Source organism: Hippoglossus hippoglossus, chromosome 8, assembly GCF_009819705.1.
Source record: "Hippoglossus hippoglossus isolate fHipHip1 chromosome 8, fHipHip1.pri, whole genome shotgun sequence".
NCBI classification, from domain to species: domain Eukaryota; kingdom Metazoa; phylum Chordata; class Actinopteri; order Pleuronectiformes; family Pleuronectidae; genus Hippoglossus; species Hippoglossus hippoglossus.
The window spans coordinates 8133938-8154703 of NC_047158.1; the positions used below are offsets into that span (position 1 = coordinate 8133938).

Below are 20766 nucleotides of genomic sequence, written 5' to 3' on the forward strand. Positions count from 1 at the left end.
CGGACAATCTGATTTGATTGAAAACATGGTAAATCCCACACTGGCCCCGGGCATTCAATCTCACATCATCACTGACACACTGACGTCCCATAAGCCCAATTCTTAATCCCAAAGCCTTTTTATTTTGTGGTCAATGTGCCACCCTTTGCCACAAATCCCCCCACTGCCTCAGTTTCACCCCGCCTCCATCCCCTGTGTGTGTGTGTGTGTGTGTGTGTGTGTGCAGGGATGAGACTGGGTACAGGCACAGCTGGCATCCTCATCCTGTAACCTGTTCTGCTCTGGACGTCATTGTGAGTGCACTGGTTTGAACTGTGTACCTGGACAAGGTCACTGGTTCGGCCAGCTGAGCTACGCAGTCTGCTGCTCTGCTGTGGTTCTGCTGCTGATAGAGGATACTAAGGACTGCTGATCTATTTTTGGGGATAAATTCAGATCTGCTTCCTGGAGGGAAAGACTTCTCGAAGACCCCCTCCTAATGTAGAGCGTTGGCAGCCACGAGAACTGTACCAGAGGAGGATATATAGGAGATGCCAGCGAAGAAGAGGAGAGGAATATCCTAAATATGTTTGTGCACTAACAGTCCAGGAAGATTGTTGTTTCTGACTTGTTTGGAATCTGCACACCACCTCAAAAGATTCTTACTTTTTGGGGGGAAAATACAACCAATCTGCAGCGGATGTGAAAAGTTTTTTTTTCTTCTTCCTCTCATCCTTCCTCCTGTGCATCTAAAAAAAGACTCCTGCAGAAGCACCGCAACAAAATCCTTCACTCCCACCTGTCCCTGTATACGAGCACTCAGCCACACATAGCCCTATATACGCTGGATGATACCATGCAGGAGCCACACCGGCGCACGACAGACATGTGAATCCAACTGTTTCAAGAAATATAAAGGCAAGATTTGCGCGTTCTCGGCGCAGCATCAGCATCAGCACCAGCAGCATCCGATGCGCGTCCCCGCCCCGGTGGAGGCTGCCCGAGATCCCGGGAAGAGGAGTTGGAGCTGCGCGAGTTAAAGTTGGGCCAAAAGGGGGGTGAGAGGATGCTGCGGAACAACCTACGGCCTCATTAACTGTAGCATATGCGGAGAAACGTGTCCATAAGTCAAGGATGACTTGCACAATACTGAGCATATGCCTCTTGTTTTTGGGTTTTCAACATTGCTCCACACGTAAGTCCCGTGAAACAGTAATTATGCATGTGTGTTATCCATATGCTATTCATATCTCAACGTATATATACATGCATTATGGTCAGATTATTCAGCCTGTGGTCGTATATGCTTGAGGAAAAAGTTGCATTCGGTATAATAAGTGGGAAATAACACTGGAGGGCGAAATGTATCCTGGGGGTGTTGGGATGTTTGAAGGGCAACACACGCTGCGATCAAACCTGACATGGTCTTAAAGCACAGATCATTCAATTGCACTGTTCGCTTTGGATGTTGAAATCGCAGTAAAGCGTTATTGGAGCAGGATCACGCCGAAAAAGTGCAGGAGCGAACCGCGTCGCTCCTGCGCAAAGTGCGCACCATGCTCCCATCCGCACCGCTCTGCACTGTCTGCATTGCAGTGCTTTCCGTGAGCCGGCGTGCAAGTTTCTGCACCGCGCGCCTTCAAACTCTCCGCAGCCCCACGGTGTCATTTCTCTCGAATGTAACCATCTCCACGTTGCAGTGATAGTGCGTGTTGCTGTTTGTTGGTGATGCCGAAAACACATTTGCAAAGTGACAATCGGGCTCCGCGTCCTGACCGGGACCAGCCCACTGCAGTACTTTTTTTTGGAAGGGGGGGGGGTGGGGGCGAGGGGGGGGAAGCCTGTGTCCGCATCACCTGTCCACAGAGCCCCGCATCCTGCACACGAAGAGCGTGGCAGGGAAATCATTGAAAGGGAGCTGTGTTTGGGGGGGTGAAAGGTGCAATCTAACCAAACATGTTCCATGCATACTGATGAGCTCCAGGTGATGTCGGTGTCAGGATGATCTCGACTGTTAAGTAACCCCACATTGTGCAGTGCGTGACTCATTAGTTTAGACTTCAGAGGAAGATCAGAGATGAGGGGTGGGGCTCATGTGACTTCTGGATAGTTTTGAATGTCAGATTGTTGATGGTGTGAATTGCACACATCACTTAACCCCGACCTTCTGTCCCTGAGGATCAATAGGCCAGGGAACCTGACCTGTGTTTTAGTGAAGCAAAAGTGGAACAGTTTGGGCTCTGGCTGTTTATATAAATGGATCCACATTACTATATGTAGGCTAATTCTGCTTTCTGAGAGGTTTCTTTTAAGCTGTGGTAGGGACTGCTTTTTATTTAATATATATAATTACTATTATATATATAATACTATATACAATATATAGTTTGTAATATGATCACTACTTCTGCTGATTTCTAGAAGCTCTGGCACAGATTTCTGGGAAGTGATCTGTAGAGGATTGAAATGTATATAATTGCATGCACTTAAGTAGGGGTTTGGATCCTCATTGGTTCACACCACTAAGTTGAGGCCTGTGGGATTTGCTTGTGAGAGATGCTCGCTGATGCTCATATATATATATATATATATATATATATACACACACACTGTATGAATGTGCACAAAAGAGCAATGTCAGTTAAAAAGGAGCCTCAAGTCCCAGAGCACTGTGACCCAGCCTGGGGTGGGGCTGAGATCCACTCACAATAAGTTGTGTGCGTGTGCTTGAGCAGGGTGTGTTGCGTATGAATAAATCTCAAGTTTATGCCTTGTTCCTTCTGTCATGGTGAGCAGGCAGCAGGGGACTGACTGGATTGACACCATGAGAATGAGGGGTGTGTTATTCTGTGCAGCGGCATTAGCATGCAGCTGTTTGAGATCCAAATTTAAACCTGATTGTGATATGCTGTATAGTTTGGGTTTTTATCCTGGGCAGTGCACCACCCACCGTGGTGCACTGCCTGGGTATGAATAATTTAATGAAATCCCCTTAATAGAGCATGCTATATTTCACTTCCCTTATGTTCTGTTGCAGTGTTTTTTTTTTTGACATTATTTTTGGTGCATTCAGCTGAACTGCACACATGCAGGGATGGTGTCACAATCGTCTGTAGCTCCGCGTCATGGGCATGTGACAGCCGGAGAAGGTGCCCCTCTGCATACTGTATGCAGCCCGCAGTACTGATGTGTCAGCCCAGACAGACCAGCCTACACATACAGCAGACTGATGATTCAGCAGGAGTGATGCAAGTGCCCCGCACAACCACACTGTTCCCCCACAGCTCCTTAATGATAAATGGAGAGAGAGGTTTCTCTGTGTGGCGCAGAGAAGGGAGGGGGTTGGATGCTGGATCACAAGTAGAGAGGTTAAAAGGACGCTCTGTGCGCACACTTCAGGTACAATTTGGCGACTGTAACATGACAACGCCCACTTGGGGAGAGAGAGGCACAGAGAGTAAAAGAGAAGAAAGAAGTAAAAAATAGCCCTATGACGACGAGAGAGAATATAGATGCAGGGAGCCCAAAAAAGAAGGGATGGTTTTCGGAGTTTGGATGGAGATAAAAAAAAGAGAGAGGAGCCAGAGAGAGGGAAAGGAAGCGAGACGATGAATTGGTGGGGGTGCAGAGTGCGTGACAGACTTACCATAAGGAGGAGCCCAGGAGCCGGTTAGCCTGAGGTAACCTGCTGCAGTCTAGGATGGAGCTGCTCTTCACATTGAAAGTCAGATTGCTCCCCTTTTAATCAAAACAAATCAATTCATTTGAGGCTATTAGTGACAAAAGATGCTTGCAGATATTTATTTGTTTGAATGGCCGTTTGAGCAGAGGATTACAGCAGATGGCACCGCAGTGCACTGATGGAATGATGCAGCATGACATCCGGTATTGATCAGCAGCATTATCCCAGGGATTTGTGTATGATGAAGACGCTGGGACTGGGACAGAAAGTCAAGGTCAAATTTCACTTGCTCAGCAGCTTTCTTCCATCTTAATTCCCCCGCATGTCCTTGAATGAAAGGTGACAAAACTCGTGCCTACGCTGCTCACTCGCTTTTTTCCAGATGAAGCAGGAAATGGTGTACCATTGCTGTATAATGGCTCACATACTGTATGTTTCATGAGACCTTTAAAGTAGAGCAAGGCAGCGGATGGAAGCTTTCTACTTCCCCATTCATTGTAAGGATCAGCTCTGATCGCCGGGACTCCTTTTCCTCTGCAAAGATACTTAAAATTTAATGCTATGCTGTGCTGTACCTTTTCTTTTCATTTTGCTCCATGTGAGCGAGTGAAGAAAAGGTCATCCAAACATGCCTGAGGCGTGACATAGTCACATGTCCGAGGAGGCGAGGACGATCATTCTGATTGAACTGACAGTTCTTCTATAAAGGAATGGGAGGAGGCCTCAGAGAGGAAGGCCACCAGGGCACGGGCCAACGAAGCAGGGGCCAAAGGACAGCATAGGCATGGCTATTTCCAGTTGAGTTTGGCTGCAGGGGTTTCCAGGTGCTGGCTGTGTGGAATATGCTCACAGCTCTGGGAATAGCTGGAAGGGAGAGGAAGAAGGGGGGGCGGGTGGTGGGTAATGGGTTGGACAAGGCAGGGGAAAGAGCCTCTTGTTAGGAGGAGTTGTGCCAGAAGTCAGGAGAGGATGGGCAGTGAGTTCATCACTGCCAAGTGCCGACACACCAACTGGATTCAGAGTTGAAACATCCAAGGGATGCTACTTGACGACATTTTCTCAAAGTGAAAGCATTGGACAGTCACTGAGGGTTTCAACATTTCAATGCATCTAATGGCAGTTTGCATCCAACATTTTCTTTTTCAAGCCACCTGTGCTCCATCGCCTCTGCTATTTTAGGAACAGGAATTACAGCTCCAAGCGTTTGGAGAGGTGTATACAGATAAAAGAGAAGGCTCAGCCTGGAGCTGCTTTCATTTACCTAATTACTATATTTTTGTTGATCCTCAACAAAACCAAATCCATCCAAATTTTAGCATTTCTATATTAAATCCCTTGGGGGGGATTAAAGAGCAAACTTCCACATTAAAATGAGGGAGTGTTTCTCGTGCGGCTCGAGGTGAGGCCATTGTGCGCTTGTCTGCAGGAGAATTAGGGTTTTAATAGCTGTGAGCTGACAGACGAGCTTCAGTAAACGGGTGATGGTCCTATCAGTCTCATGACCAAATACAGAATAGCAACTCCCCACGACACAGCTGCAGTCTCAGCTCGACTTTGACTTTCCTACCCATGATACCCAGGAACCTTTTCAATAAATTACACAGCCATATACAGACATGGAAGCACTGACAGGCGTATACAAACACCCAGCTGACATTTTAGAATTGTCCTGAAAACTACCGAGCAGACTTTCCGAAACTTGGTTGAAGGCTGTGGTATGGGTCAGGGAAGAACCCATACAATTTTGGATTGGGGGAGGCTGCAGGAATTTCTTGATGTGAATTCAGACATATTTAGTGGACAGATATCTGGTGTGTGGAATTTGGTGCAGCTCTATTGAATGTACTGACTGTTGGGCCTTGACAGAGGTATGCGCTCTCCTGAGTGCCATTAGGCTGTTCAATGTAAATCTTCTACCTCATTATCTGTGCACTTTAACCAGTAAAAAAGCCTCAAAGTGTTTTTTGCTACGCTTTTAATTAAATTGGATTGATCTGGCTAAATTTGAATTTTATGTCTAATAGAACAAGTAACCTCTAATTAAACTCATAATGGTGTTTTCTTATCAGGCTGTGCAGCAGCACAGTCTTTCTAACTTGGAACGCTTTCATTATGAAAGCCAGTTGTGAACGCTGCATTATGAGAAGACCCTTTTTAATAACTCCTGACATTCACGTCTGCTTTTTGTCTCTGCAGGAGAATGTGTCGATCCACTGGTCTCCGGGCTCTATGCCTCCTCCTTTCTGGCCTCCTCCAGATATAACTTTCTGTACTCAGCCAATTTTGCCAAATTGTATGGTAAGTCCTCACTTGTAGAGTTCATCCATTCATTTCACGTCATTTACCTAAGGCAGTTGTTATACCAGGAAAAGGACTAGTGTAGCTAATAACATTAATGACCCATGTATGTAATACCAGGTTCATGGTACTGGCACATTATTTGATACACTTGTGTTTGAATAATATTAAACTTTCAATTTCTGTACATAACACTTGGTGAGTCATTAATAGGGTTGGGCAATAAAACAATATCAATAATTATCACAATATAATTTTTTATCAATAGCGATATCACAAAAGTACAATATATGTTGAAATATTGATCCGTCTAAGATTTGTAAAATGTTTTGTTGTTTATCAAGAGTTTGTCATTTTCTGCTCTTAAAGAAGAGTTCAAAACCACAACCTTCACTTAGAGGGGGAAATGAGTCTTCAATCTTAAAAGAAAAAATACTGTGAAATCAATTGTGATAATTACTGATATCAGTTGATTAGATTTGTTGGGCCATATTGCCCAGCCCTGGCCCTAACACCTGTTGAGCATCACACATACACATCAAAGTCTGTTCACAGGTCCTCTGGAGAACTGTTAGTCTGTTAACACCGGAGACAACAAGTGTGAAAATACAAACAACCTGGAGGCGAGGGAATTCACCAGACCTCTGCAGCATTCTCTCATCTCTGCTTGGGGTTGAGAGTTTGGGTCTAAATTAAGCACAACATGAACTGTTGGCTGTTAAGCTGCATTGTCTAGTTAATTATATTACTCTTAAGTGCTTGTCCAGCTCCAGACAAAACTAATTGACTGAATTTTACCTGCTCATTAGCTGAATCCACTCCAAGTTAACTCAAGGTCAAAAATGGCTGCCATAAGTTCAGTTAATGTCGGATTTGGTTTGCTCAAGATTTCATGGCCATCCAATTGTATCCATCACCCTTCAATCAAGCGCTCCTCTTTCTCCTCCTCCAGGCAGCAGCGGCTGGTCGCCATCCCCCAGGGACCGGCAGCCATGGCTGCAGGTTGACCTGGGCAGGAAGTACCGATTGTTGGCCATTGCCACCCAAGGGACCTTCAACTCGTACGACTGGGTCACCAAGTACTCACTGCTGTACGGAGACCGACCGGATTCCTGGACACCGTACATCATGAACGGAGGGAACTCTGTGAGTGTCACTAAGCCAGAATGGTTGTGGTAGGGGTGGGATGAGTCCAGGATTAACTAGTCAAACACAATCTTTATAGTTGAATCTACATTCATTGGGTGTCCCATTACATTTATAGTCACTGCGTGGCTTAGACACACAGGCCGCACAGCCTATTATCTTCCTCTACATTGACAAAGCTAATCTCATCATCAGTTCATCTCCAGTCGCTTAATAAGATGTGAACACCACTGCAGTGACTCAGGAAATCTCTCTCCTCTTTTTCCCCGTGTCATCTGTTTCCAGACGATGCCTGGAAACTGGAATTATTATCAGGTGAAGAGGAATGTCTTCCATTACGCATTCACCGCTAAACACATCCGTCTGCTGCCTCTGGCGTGGAACACAGAGAACGGAGGGAAGATCGGCGTGAGGCTGGAGCTGTTTGGCTGCCCATATGGTAAAAATGACTGACAGTGATATACTGCTGCTGAATTCAGATCTGGGGACATGTAACAATCCCAGTGATTAATCATATTTGACAATATGCTGCTACACCCACATGTCAAATGAGGCTCAGTAAGTTCCAGGGTAAAAAATTACGCAGAGCCGTGTCACCTGATTCATAATCTAGCTAAATTCAAACACATGTGCAACAAGGATTATTTTAGCTAATTGTTCAAAGCTTGTACAATGCCACATAAGCATACATATAAACTCATTATCCCCATACTTAAAACAATATGAGCAATATTTGACATCTGTGGTCATTTTGGGAAATCTTGAATATATCTTTGAAAATGTCCCCCCTTGTTTCAGATTCCTACGTTCTACAGTACAATGGGGATGAATCGGTGGTCTACTTGTACCCAGGGAAGAGGTCCCACACGTTGCAAGACCACATCGCCATCAACTTCAAGACTCTGGAGCAGGACGGTCTCCTGTTGCACAGCGAGGGGATTCAGGGAGACCTGTTCACCCTGGAGCTGAAGAGAGGCCGTCTCTACCTGCACATCAGCCTCGGTACAGCGCGGCTCGCTATGTCTGAGCAATTGAGAAATGTTTTCCAGTGTTTTGGGCAGGCTTTGTGGACAGGAAATGAAAGAGAGAGAGAAAAATTCCCAGACTAGACGGATCTGGTCTGCCCCCTCATTTTCTAAGCCACACAGGGGACACCCTTAAAGTTAGAATTTATGGAAGGGACTTGTGGGTAAAGGAAAGAATGGCCTATTTGACAATGGCATCAATCTTGGAAAGGGTCAGGCTTTTCTCAATCCAAAAATCAATATTGCTGGTTATGTGGTTGGCTGGAGTCCTGCAGTAGTTTCTCTCACTTTTACATTTAGTTACTTGGAGCTGCTCTGAGCATTTGTTTCTTTGCCCTCTGTTTTCTAGGAAGCAGTGTTGTGCACAAAGTGAGTGGTCGAACGACACTGACCGCTGGCAGCCTCCTTGATAACCTCCACTGGCACTACGTCACCATCAAGCGCTATGGCAGACAGGTGAACTTCACAGTGGACAGTCAGACAGTAACAGCCATCTGTAATGGAGAGTTTACCCACCTGGATCTGGATACAAAGGTATCTCAGCATCAATTCATTATACTGAGAATAATTATGAAATATGGATTCTGCGTTAATGAGGGTAACTGACTGTGTTAATATCGCTTAGCTGTATGTAGGTGGGGTAATAGAGCCAAACCTGCCTCACCTCCCCACCACACCAAATTTCCGGGGCTGCCTGGAGAACGTCTTCATTAATAACATCAACATCATTGACAAGGCCAAGAGAGAAGAAGAGGACATCCAAATACCACGAAAGGTAGAACTTTACAAACCATAACTTTACTTGCTTCATGGTCCCAACAGAATCACAACCAATGGAAATGTTTTCACCAAAATCAATGATTTTACTTTCTTGCCCTCAGAAAAAGATGCACTTTGCCTGCCGCGACATTCTCCTCAAACCGATGACCTTTGCCGGGCCCAACAACTTCCTGCAGGTGCCGGGCTTCTTCCGGAGGCCTCGCATGTTCGTCAAGTTCATGTTCCGCTCCTGGGACTACACAGGGCTGCTCATGTTCACGCGCTTCGCTGATGACCTGGGTGCCCTTGAGCTGGGTCTGAGTGAGGGACAGATCAACGTCACCATATTCCAGCCAGGAAAGAAGAAACTCCAGTTTGCTGCAGGTAGCGATGTGGAGTCCTGTCAGATTTGACAGAAAAGGTTTTGGAACATTGAAAGAGTCATAGGCTTTGAGAAACACTATTGGACTTGACTATTAGACTATTAGATCTAGATTTTCAGAAGGCATGTGTGCAATTTGAAAAAAAGAGTCTTCGATTTCAGACAGAAGTAGGAAAAAATACCTAGAGAAAGTCCAGCTCTGCTTCAGCAACATGCACTGTTTTAGCATTTGCAGAAATGCAAAGCTTGATAGACCTGCCATGCCTAGATAAGTTTGATGGGCAATGATTGGACAAACCTGTTTTAGGACATGGTTTGGTGGACAATCATTGCAAGATGAATGTTATATATTGTGCATGTCTCTCATAGTAGAACCACTGCATGACAAGCCTTTATTCCATCTCCAGGATACCGGCTAAATGATGGTTATTGGCATACAGTGGATTTGGCCGCCAGGGACAACTTATTGACCCTGACCATTGATGAGGAGGAGGGCTCTCCACTGAAGATCACCAACCCTTTCACAATTCGGACTGGGGACCGCTACTTTTTTGGAGGTGTGATGTCCACCTGATCATATGCTGTCAATAATATATCATTCTCCAAATGTGTAGAGTTACATTCCTTTGCTTTCATGCACTCAGGTTGCCCAAAGACCAATAATACAATAAGGAAGTGTGAGACCAAGCTAAACCGCTTCCATGGCTGCATGCAGCACATCTTCATCGACAACATACAGCTGGATATTGATATGATTCTGCAAAGACAGTGGGGGCGCTATGCTGAGCTGCTGTTGGGAACATGTGGCATCACTGACAGGTAGGAAACACTACTTAAGTATCTGAGTATCTACCTACAGCATTGCAAACATGACTGAAAGTTGCATAAGAAAGAAAATACAGCAGTGCAAGTAGCCAAATACTGTGTTCCTACAGAAAAATATACACTTCTTAGATTTTTCATTATTGTTATATTGTATTTATCGAGTTGTCAAAGTACTAAAGTAAAAAAAACATTGATGCTGATAGGATTCATCACGTGACAGTAAGTTTCTTCTTATGAACCCTGTCCTTTAACAAGAAATATAAATATTTGAAAAAAGAATGTGAATGCAAGAAAGAAATATAATATATTTTTCGAAATATAAAAAGACTTCTCACTATAAATATCTGTTCTGTTCACAGATGTACTCCGAATCCATGTGAGCATGAAGGCAGATGCATCCAGTCCTGGGATGATTTCATTTGTCTCTGTGAGAACACAGGCTATAAAGGAGAAGTGTGTCACATGTGTAAGTGCTGGCTGCTCATCGTATCATTGATATACAACTATTTCTTCACAGTTAATTACATCCGATCTGTGCAATGGTTCCCTCCCTAATAATAACAAATTGAAAATCTCTCTCGCCTCAAACAGCTGTTTATAAAGAGTCGTGCGAGGCCTACAGGCTCAGCGGCAAGTATTGGTCTGGAAACTACACCATCGATCCTGATCTCAGTGGACCGCTGAAGCCATTTGAGGTGTACTGCAAAATGAAGTGTAAGCAAGAGCTGTCACTAGATAAAATACAGCTTCACAGCAATGTATTCAGTATGCGCCAGAACTTCTGTGGGTTGTAAATTATAAGAAGGAAAGCAAGACGTCAGGTTATAATGTCGCTGCAATGAGGAATGTGTGCAGAAGTGTCAAGGGAAATTAAAAAACGGGGCATCAAACAAGAAAGGTCCAGTTGTTTCTCTGTGTGTGTGTATGTTAGAATAAAAAGAAAAGTCAATCTCTTATACTTTTTCTGAGGTGTTGCCTAAGCTTTTTGACATTCTTATCCAAGATTAAATAGCTTTTCCTCCTTTTAAGTTTTCATTCTTCCCACCTATTCTTCATTGTTGACAGCTTATAAATCCTGGACGGTGATCATGCATGACCGAGTGGATGGTACCAAGGTCTCTGGGAGTTCCATAGATCGGCCGTACATTGGAAATGTCAACTACTGGAATGCCTCCTGGGACGAAGTGACTGCTCTGGCCAACACCTCCCTGTACTGTGAGCAGTGGATCGACTACTCCTGCTACAAGTCCCGTCTTCTCAACACCCCCAGTAAGTAGGTCTATTACCTCTGCCAAAGAGGTTAGGTTTTCACCCCTGATTGTTGGCTGAACAGATTTCCACAAACCTTTGTGAGAGGATGGGACATGGGCCAAGAATGAATAAATAATAAATGTTTGTATGGATCTGCACAAAAGGGCAGTTTCTTGATTTAACAATGAGATTTATTTTGACATTCGCACAGATTTTCCGGGGAATAGTAATATTTATGGGACTAATATGTGTGTGCAATTTGGTGCAGCTTGATTGAATTTAAGGGGACTGCTGGGCCTTTGTGGAGGTCTATGCGCTCTACTGAGTGCTGTTCTAGTTGTGTTAGTAGTGAACGACAAGGAAGAAACGACACTTGAATGACACACTAACACAATTATCTTTTCAAAATAGATGGAAGACCTTTCGGTTACTGGATTGGTCGCAACAACGTGAGTCACTATTACTGGGGTGGGACATTCAGAGAGGTCCAAAAGTGTGGATGTGCCATCAACCAAACGTGCACCGACCCCAAGTTTCAATGCAACTGTGATGCTGACTATAGACAATGGTGAGAGACGGACACATTATTCAGGTTTATTCTGTATCTGTGACACTGATGTTTTAACGTCCTCACTGTGGCTTGGCAGGTACTCAGACAAGGGCTACCTGGACTTTAGGGACCATCTGCCTGTGAGGAGAGTGGTGGTCGGGGACACAAACAGGACAGGATCCGAAGCACAGTTCACTGTTGGGCCCCTCCGCTGCCATGGCGACAGTGAGTTTAAATTCAGTGTTGTTGGAGGGCTGGTGGTTGGATTTCTTTATATGTATTACAATGTCTCCCACAGGAAACATCTGGAATACCATCTCCTTCACCAAGCCCACCTACATCACCTTCCCTACGTTCAAGCCTGGATCCAGCGTTGACATCTCCTTCCACTTCAAAACCTATCGTGACCACTGTGTCTTCTTGGAGAACTCCGACGAACACCTTCGAAACTTTATACGGATTGAGCTCAACAGTGAGTCGACTCACCTGTTAGCAGGAAACTTGTCTCCACACACAGCCAAAATCATTCTTTCTTTCTCACTTTAACCACTTTCCTTTTCCAGCCACCCAAAACCTTGCATTCATATTCATGGTTGGTGACGGCATCCTTAACGTGACCCTAAACTCCCCTATTGGACTCAATGACAACGAGTGGCACTTTGTTCAGGCTGAGCTCAATGTGAAGCTGGCCAGGATCAAGGTTGATTATCAACCATGGGCTGTGAAACGTTTCCCGGGCCAGACCTTCATCACCATGAAGTTTACTCATCCTCTCTTAGTAGGTAAGTGAATTTGGAAGCTTTTTGAAGATTTATTTAGTCCCCTAAACTTTGATTGAAGAGGAATAATCACTGATATGAGTATTCTTTGATTAGGTTCAGCCAACCGCACCCAGAGACCATTCCTGGGCTGTCTTCGAGGGTTACGGATGAACGGTGTTCCTCTGGATCTAGAGGGCAAAGTAAACGAAGAACAGGGTATAAGGAGGAACTGTACAGGACAGTGTCTCAATGCCACCATACCATGTCGAAACTGTGGACAGTGTATTGAGGGTTACGCGTCCTACACTTGTGACTGTAACAACACAGCCTTCGATGGTTTCTACTGCCATAGAGGTGAGTTCAGACACCTTCCTCTCATGTGCATCCATGCTTTGAAACAGATGCAGATCTATAACTCTGCAATAATCTCTTTTAAGACATCGGAGCCTTCTTTGAGCTCGGCTCGTGGTTGAGGTACGACATACGAAAGAAGCCTATAACGGACGAGGCGGCGTGGGCCAACTGGATCGACCCGCACTACGACAATTTCAGCCTCGGCTACAACGACACAGCGGATGACATCGAGTTCAGCTTCAGCACCGTCCACACGCCAGCTGTCTTGCTCTACATCAGCTCCTTCGTTCAGGACTACATTGCTATCCTCCTAAAGACAGACGGTAGGAGAGGCTCAGATAAAACAGAATTGTATTTCTGATGTAATAAGTATGTAATTAATGATGCATTTTGTTGTGTCTCTCCCAACAGGCAGTGTAGAGCTGAGGTATAGGCTGGGGCTCATAACACACAAGTACCAGCTGACTAACCGAAACCTGGCAGATGGATACCCCCACTACGTTAACATAACCAGACACAACCGAACCATCAAAACACAGGTCCATGCTCTCACTGCTGTTACTGTATGAACCATGATCTGCGATTCGTGTTGAATCATATGTCGATGTCTAGAAAATGTACACACAGTTGTGCACCTGTCTACCAAATACTGTGATGCATGAATTGAAACAAGAATAGTTTCACACCTTAAATATTAGTAATTAGAAAATGTGATGTGAGAGTTAGAGTTGGATGATAAGATTATTTACCAAGACATCAGCTACTTCATACCCAATATCTAGAATGCAATTCAGACACATTTCTACAGCTGTTTGTGTAATTGCTCACCTACAAATATATACTTTTGTCAATAGTTTTGTTTTTGGTATTATGGCCTTTTTACATTACTTTCCTGTAATGATGGAGTATATGACTTATTGTACTTTGCCCACAGGTGGATTACATAGAGCCCATAGTTGAAAAGATAACCTTAGTGGAGGACGCCAGGTTTGACTCTCCAAAGTCCATGTTCCTCGGCAGAGTGATGGGTAATGACCCTACTTGACATGTAGTGTATTCATCTTGTATCATTAAAGTAGAAACTCTTATTGAACACTTTTGTTGTCCGCTCCTCCAGAGGTCGGTGACATCGACTATGAGATACAGAGGCATAACGCTCCAGGCCTCATAGGTTGCATCTCCGGGGTGAGATACAACGTCTACGCCCCTTTAAAGGCCTTCTTCCGCCCCAATGAAACGGACCCTCCAGTGACGACACAAGGCTATGTCTCTGAGTCCAACTGTGGCGCCTTCCCTCCTGTCCTGGGTTACGTACCGTGGGAGGCAGACCCCTGGTTTACCAGCATAGGTGAGTTAATATCTATGGAATCATTATTTATAAAACCATGAAGAGAATAGTATTTTCTGTATTATCTGCATATATCTCTTTTCTTTCAGAGTATTTTTATATCCACGATGACCTAGGCCTGTTTTGGATGACAGGTATGATTCCATTTTACCATGTACTCTGATGATACACTCTCCTTATTCAGACATTATCCAGTCAAATGTTGCATGTCTACCTCGTTGAGTCCAGTAATGTGACATTTAGCAGTTAATCCAGTTTATTTTGGAGCACTGCTCCTCTCCCCTCATTTCTGTTTCACTCACTGTCCCAGATGACACAAATCGGACGTTTGAAATTCTCGTTCCCTCTTTTCCTAAAATCCTCTAATCCTAAATCAGAACTGGGTTGTCGGTTTCCAACGTGGGCTTTTAAGTGTTTATTCAAGCATCTGACAGCAGTCTCAATTTATTACATGTGGCACAAAAAAGCTAAAAAGAATCAACCTTTCTAATGCTAATGTTATCACACTGAAAATTATAATTGATTCCATTCAGGTGAAGTCAGACTTTTTTTTAAATTGAAGTTGAGTTAAATGAGCACAAGAAAATGTACCTATTTGCCTTTGATATAAATATGTGAGCTAATAATAGAGATGATCACGTCCATTATCTTTTGTCATTGCGCTTTTATTGTGGTGATAACGGCAATGAGGCTTAATATGGACATATTGTCACCTACAATGATATGTAGCCTACCATTAACATAGCAAATCAAAATCAGGTTTTTGTTTTTTACTGCAGAATTCCAAATTATATTTATTTATCTTTAATCTCTATCTTTTCTTTGTATTTTTCTATTGTATTATTATATTAGAATACAGTATATTATTATGTATATTTTGTATATTTCTTATATTTGTTTACCATACATAATTTACAAGGAGTAAATTTACTTTATCAGTACACATTTCTAGAGGTATATTTCAACGAGATTGAAGTAAATCTAATTTGACAGTCTGCAGTGAAAAATAAAAACATGTTTATATATAAACACATAAATTCAGATTTATATTGCACCAGCTTAGTTAATGGTACTAACTGTATCATTATAGATGACAATATGTCCATACACTCTGATGCTATGAATCACTTTGATATGACACAGTTTACCTATAGATTTCTATAAAACATCCATATTCAATATATTTCTTCATGTTTTTAAACCCAGACCAAACACCACATCTTATTACAAGGGGACATGTAGAGTGCTGAGACCAGATGAACGGTCGGCAGTGCAGTATGACTTATGAAGGAGAAAATGAGAGCAGGTCCCCCCGATGAGCAGGAGAGCCTGGAGCTTCAGGATTAAAGTGCGGCACAGACACAGTCCCTGTCTGAGACCTTTACCAGATCAGCTATATTTAGTCTGCATGCGGGCCCAGCTTACTGTTCATGATTGATGCATGCTTCAGCTTAATAGATCATTCGGCTTCAGAGATATTATGCTAATGCAGGACATCAGCGTGTCATTAAAGATTAGAGCGGCATTCAGGCATCATGACAATGGTCCAGTGTTGATAGAGTCCTCATGATGAAATGGTTATTACTGAGAAACTGAACCTATTTATAAAACTTTATTTGGCCCTTTGACAATATCATATTAAATAACGGTTTTGCTTTACTGCAGCTGTAAACACTATAATAGGTTCACATCAGATGTTATATTTATATATTCTCTATACCCATTTATTGAGGGTATGAACCTGAGGGGTAGAAGCCTTTGACAGCATTGGTAAAAAGGTTACAAAAACACTGGGATATTTTGCAGGTCTATTACACTCTGACTGGTAAACAAGCACACACGCCTTCAGGCAATTTAATGTCCCCAGTTCACTTGAATCGTGTCTTTGGACTGCAAGAGAAAACAAAAGCAAGTGCCAGGGGCGACGCTGAGAAAGAACGAGGGGCTGAGGGCGGAATCTTTAGCTGTGGGGCGCTGGCTCGAGCCGCTAAGCAATCATGTTGCAAGCAAGAACAAGTGCAGGTGGGCTGTGGAATAAGAGACCGCAATACAAATCCAGGACTCATTTTGGACACTGATTTGACCATTTACTTTAGTAGCATCACAAGAGTTTATCATCTATATGTCATGCAATAAGCCTATGTACGCATTTGACATAAACATGCTGGATTACTGCGATTCACTCTTTGTGAACCTCCTGGCTAAAAATGTACGACCCAGGACAAAAAAGATCCCTCCAGTCCCCAGAATTCTCCATTGAGCGTCTGTAAGAGCAGCCTGTCTCTTACAGACGCTCCTTGGTTTATGAAGGTCTTAATGGGCCGGCTCTACAGTATATATCAGATAATGCTCTCCATTTACAAAGCCAGACCTCTTAGATCACAAGGGACCAATATCCTTCATTTCCTGAAAGCCTGCTCTGAATCCCTGTGCACCAAAAACATTGAACAGCTGGCCTGCCGATCTTAGATTTGCACCCTGATAGAGTTTGTATCTTATGATTATGTATTTCTTTTGGTTTTTAGGATCATTATTTCCTTTCATTTGACAGGCAGTGTAGAGAAAGACAGGACCCATGGATAGAGGGAGGATATGAGACACAACAGATGTCCTTCAGTCAGGAGTCTTACTGTAAATACATCTGATTTGACAATTCTGTGTGCAATGTGGACTCAAATCAGTGAAGTGTATACTTTCTTAGTCCTTGGGTTATTATATCATCCTTATAGATAATGCAAGACCTAAATTCACCCGTACCACTTTGGCTGATATAGTAACTATACAGCAGTAGAGCTCCAATCAAACAGAGCCCACCCCCCTCATCAGTTTTCCGCTCTCTCCCTCATTGTTTTGCAGATTTACTGTGACTGTGCTATTTTTATCTTTCAGTCATCGTCATCCTGGCACTGCTGCTGCTCTTCGCTGGCCTGTACAGCATCTATGTGTACACGTATCAGCAGAAGGGCAGCTACCTCACCAACGAACCCAAGAACCTGGAGTCTCCCAGCAGCTGCAGGCCGCTGACCGAAACCCTGCGGAGAGAGAAGAAGAAGAACCTCCCGGAAATTGATGAGGAGTTCAGGAGTGACTAGCATCGCAGGACCTATGGGGCAGCGGGTGGGGTTTGACTGGGGGGGGGGGGGGAGTCGGTCAGAGGGAAATAGCACCTACAAGAACCACGGATACCTGTGTTAATTTTTCTAATTTTATTTTCTTGTTTTTTTCTGTGTTCCATTCCCCGGTTGATTGGAATCTGATGCCTGGTGCTCTATATGTATTTTTGGTCAGTTCTAGTTTTGCTGGGTTCAAAATTCAATCAAGCCCGAAACGAAGCAAGCTTGATCTGAAGTATCCACAATAGCTTATTCAGATAGGGTTCAGATCAGACACTGTGGGAAAAGGATTTTAAGGGACGTTTATTTACAGTTTCGAACATCAGTTTGAAGTCATTCAGGTTTTTATTGATCGCTTTCTTTTCCGAGACCGGTCAAAGCCACCGATAATCTTGCAGCGCAGATTTATCGCTATCTATAATATACCTTTGGATGACAATCTCTCATTGAGCCATTTTTGACACTGTTGCTCATAATCCGGCTGGGGAACGAGCTCCGGGCACATCTGAGAGAGCTGGTGCACTGAACCAGCACGTCAAAAAAAAAGAAAGACAAAGAAAAACTAATCCAAATCAAATAAAACATTGTTATTGAACAAAAACAACAAACCGAGGAGACAGCAAACCGACAAGCATGGAGCTTTGAGATGTTTAGCATTGAGATCATACGTATAAAGATTGTAAAAGGTGTATACGCTTCTATTTGTTGTATTGCAGCCTATAACAGTGCATTGCCTATACTGAATGGCACATGTGAAGCGGTTTCAGACTTGCCATAGTGTCAGTAGATAGCAGCTTAGCCGATCACAGTATACTCACCTTCTCAGATACAGGGCCTCGGAGATGAGAGTGAAGATACTGCACCTTCGGATGTAACGGACTGTTGGTGTACTACAAACAAAAGTCAATGTGACGAAGCTCACCGGGGGACACAGCGACCGAAACATCCAAGTCTTCACTCTTTCTGTCTTACTTGCTGCTTTTATCGCGGGTCAAGCTGCCAGTAGCTCGGTGCTACGGAGCGTTGGACGTCAAAAGAATCAAGTCTTCTCTCAAACCCTTCTCAGCCTCTTTCCGGTAACAGCTGCTCCCTGTTGCCAGGCGGAGAAGGATACACCTAAACACACACTTTAAAACATATGTACAGAGGACCACACAGATGTAAATGCTAGTCTATCACTTCTTACTCACACTGCTTGAATATTTTTGCAAAACGCTGTACGACAGTGGCCGGCTGCTTGTTTTAGCTGCTTTCAGTGGAAAGTTCAAAACTCTTCTTATCGTCCAAATCAAATTTTCTTCTCTGCTAGGATGAATTTTCGTTTGACGTGTGGTGCAACAGAAGCTTAGGGCTATCATCACTCACTGCAGCTCGACTTATTTGCGAATGCACTATTGTGTATGTGAAAAAAAAAAAAAAAAGGAATACATTTGCAACATATCAGCTATGTATACGTAGAGCAATGATGTTAACGTCTCTTGCTTGTTTTGCAGATGCACAATAGCACATAGGATGTTACTATAGTGTATATGTGAATCTATGAATATAATTGTGTCAAGCGACTTTTTTTATTGCTACGGTTTATACCAAACAAGGTAAATTCAGACGAAGGGAGGTATTTGAATGTAAATCCTTTGACTCTGTAATGTACGAGCAGACAGTGAGGCTGCTTTAGCACCGAAAGTAAAGCTCAGGATAAAGAAAGTACAGTACTTGTTCTCTGCAGGAACTAACACTCCTCAAAAACACTCGGTTGGTTTTATTCTGTTGCAGACGAGCGGGGCTGTGCTAAATAAAAAAAAAAAAGAGAATTGTACAGCAACAGGATGTACAGCAGATAATGTATGAAAAATGTACACATAGATTTGGAATTCCCAGGCTATATTTTTGGAGAATGTGCTGTGAGAAAGACGAATGGCAACGAGGAGTGAGCAGATAGAGTGAAAATGTTTTGTCTTCTGATCGATGCAAAGAAACGTTTGTGGGTTGTTTTGTTTTGTTATATGGACAATCGCCGGTCAATGGTTCATACCCGGTGCAAACCAAACCAACGAACGTGGCTCAAACACGCTTTGTCGCCTATTAGGTAAGAGCCAACTCATGTATTCTGTAAATGTATACACCTCACTGTATTCACTGGTAAACGGCGTATAAACATTCAGCTTATATCGGTGTTACTTCATTGCAACTCACTTGGTCATTCATGCGTGGTCCCTGGAGCGTGTGTGTGTGTGTGTGTGTGTGACTGACTGAGTGTGTAGGTGTTTGTGCATTGTGTCCACCAAGATACACCTAACAGAAGTCACAGTGACTCGTCCAACAACAACAACAAATGTGCACTGATGCCAACCAACCACTTACTGTAGTGCACCAACAGTAGTAGATGTAGCTCAGCGTGGCTCCTCCGTGTTCAGGTATCGGACGTCTGTTGTGTGAGATTTCAAACACAGTGGATCTCTGCTGAGGTGTGCAAGGCCTGCTTCCTCATAATGGAGGCAAGGGTGTGGGTGAAAGTGGGGATAAAATGGCCAGTAGAGGGAGCACACCAGCAGGAAGTTGTTGGCTCAAACAGGGTATCTGCAGAACCCTTAAAATAATGTAAATATCTATTGAGTACTGTCTTATGCTTCATTGAGTTTCAAATTAGACAAAGATTAGCATCAGGAAATAACAATAAAAAATTATATACTATATTCAAAGTGGCATAAAGTTAAATTAGGCTTAGTAAAAAATAATGATTTGCATGTCACTTTTAACGCTATAAAATTCTAGTACCTATAATTAAGTACCTTATTGACACCAATAAATCAGCAGATACCGGTTCACAGTGACATCATGTGTGAGTGAGGAGAGAAGGCAGGTTCGCTTCCTCTGCACCATCAAACTGAATCCTTCTGCAGCCAGTACCAGAAACAATGACTACAGTTGTGTTTGTGATCACACGGACATTTAGGAGTTTTTCTGTTCTGCAGTGCGCTCGATTTTAGTTTTGTAAAAACTCTCACTGTAAATGACCATTACTGTGTAAATCAAGGCAAAGCCAAACTGTCACCTAAATAAAAGAAGCTTGAAGGAAACTGCTCGTGTGCTTTGTTTGTTTGTCACCCGGATTGCGCAAAGATTTCTGAACGGATTTCCATGAAACCTTGTTTAACATTGTGTGTGAGATAAGGTGTGAGACAGTTTCCCCTATTTTTCAGGGAATAGTTGAAGGATCTTGATGAAAGAAAATCAGGCATGTTACAGCAACCAATGAGTGTGAGCAATTCGGTGCAGCTAGATAGATTCTTGGA

At 43.4% G+C, this 20766-nt stretch overlaps 1 protein-coding gene across 1 annotated transcript; it reads left to right on the plus strand.

The window, feature by feature from the left end:
* The first annotated feature begins 782 nt into the window (after nt 1–782).
* cntnap1 (contactin associated protein 1) lies at nt 783–20550 on the plus strand. The gene is made up of 24 exons (XM_034593471.1): nt 783–1174; nt 5858–5959; nt 6912–7105; nt 7391–7544; nt 7904–8107; nt 8480–8664; nt 8756–8905; nt 9012–9273; nt 9679–9828; nt 9916–10090; nt 10456–10562; nt 10688–10810; nt 11162–11365; nt 11759–11915; nt 11995–12122; nt 12196–12369; nt 12461–12679; nt 12773–13012; nt 13096–13335; nt 13424–13551; nt 13947–14040; nt 14130–14360; nt 14450–14494; nt 17250–20550. Exons 1-24 carry the CDS (start codon nt 1114–1116, stop codon nt 17450–17452), a joined length of 3930 nt encoding a protein of 1309 aa, XP_034449362.1. The 5' UTR covers nt 783–1113; the 3' UTR covers nt 17453–20550.
* The last annotated feature ends 216 nt before the right edge of the window (nt 20551–20766 follow it).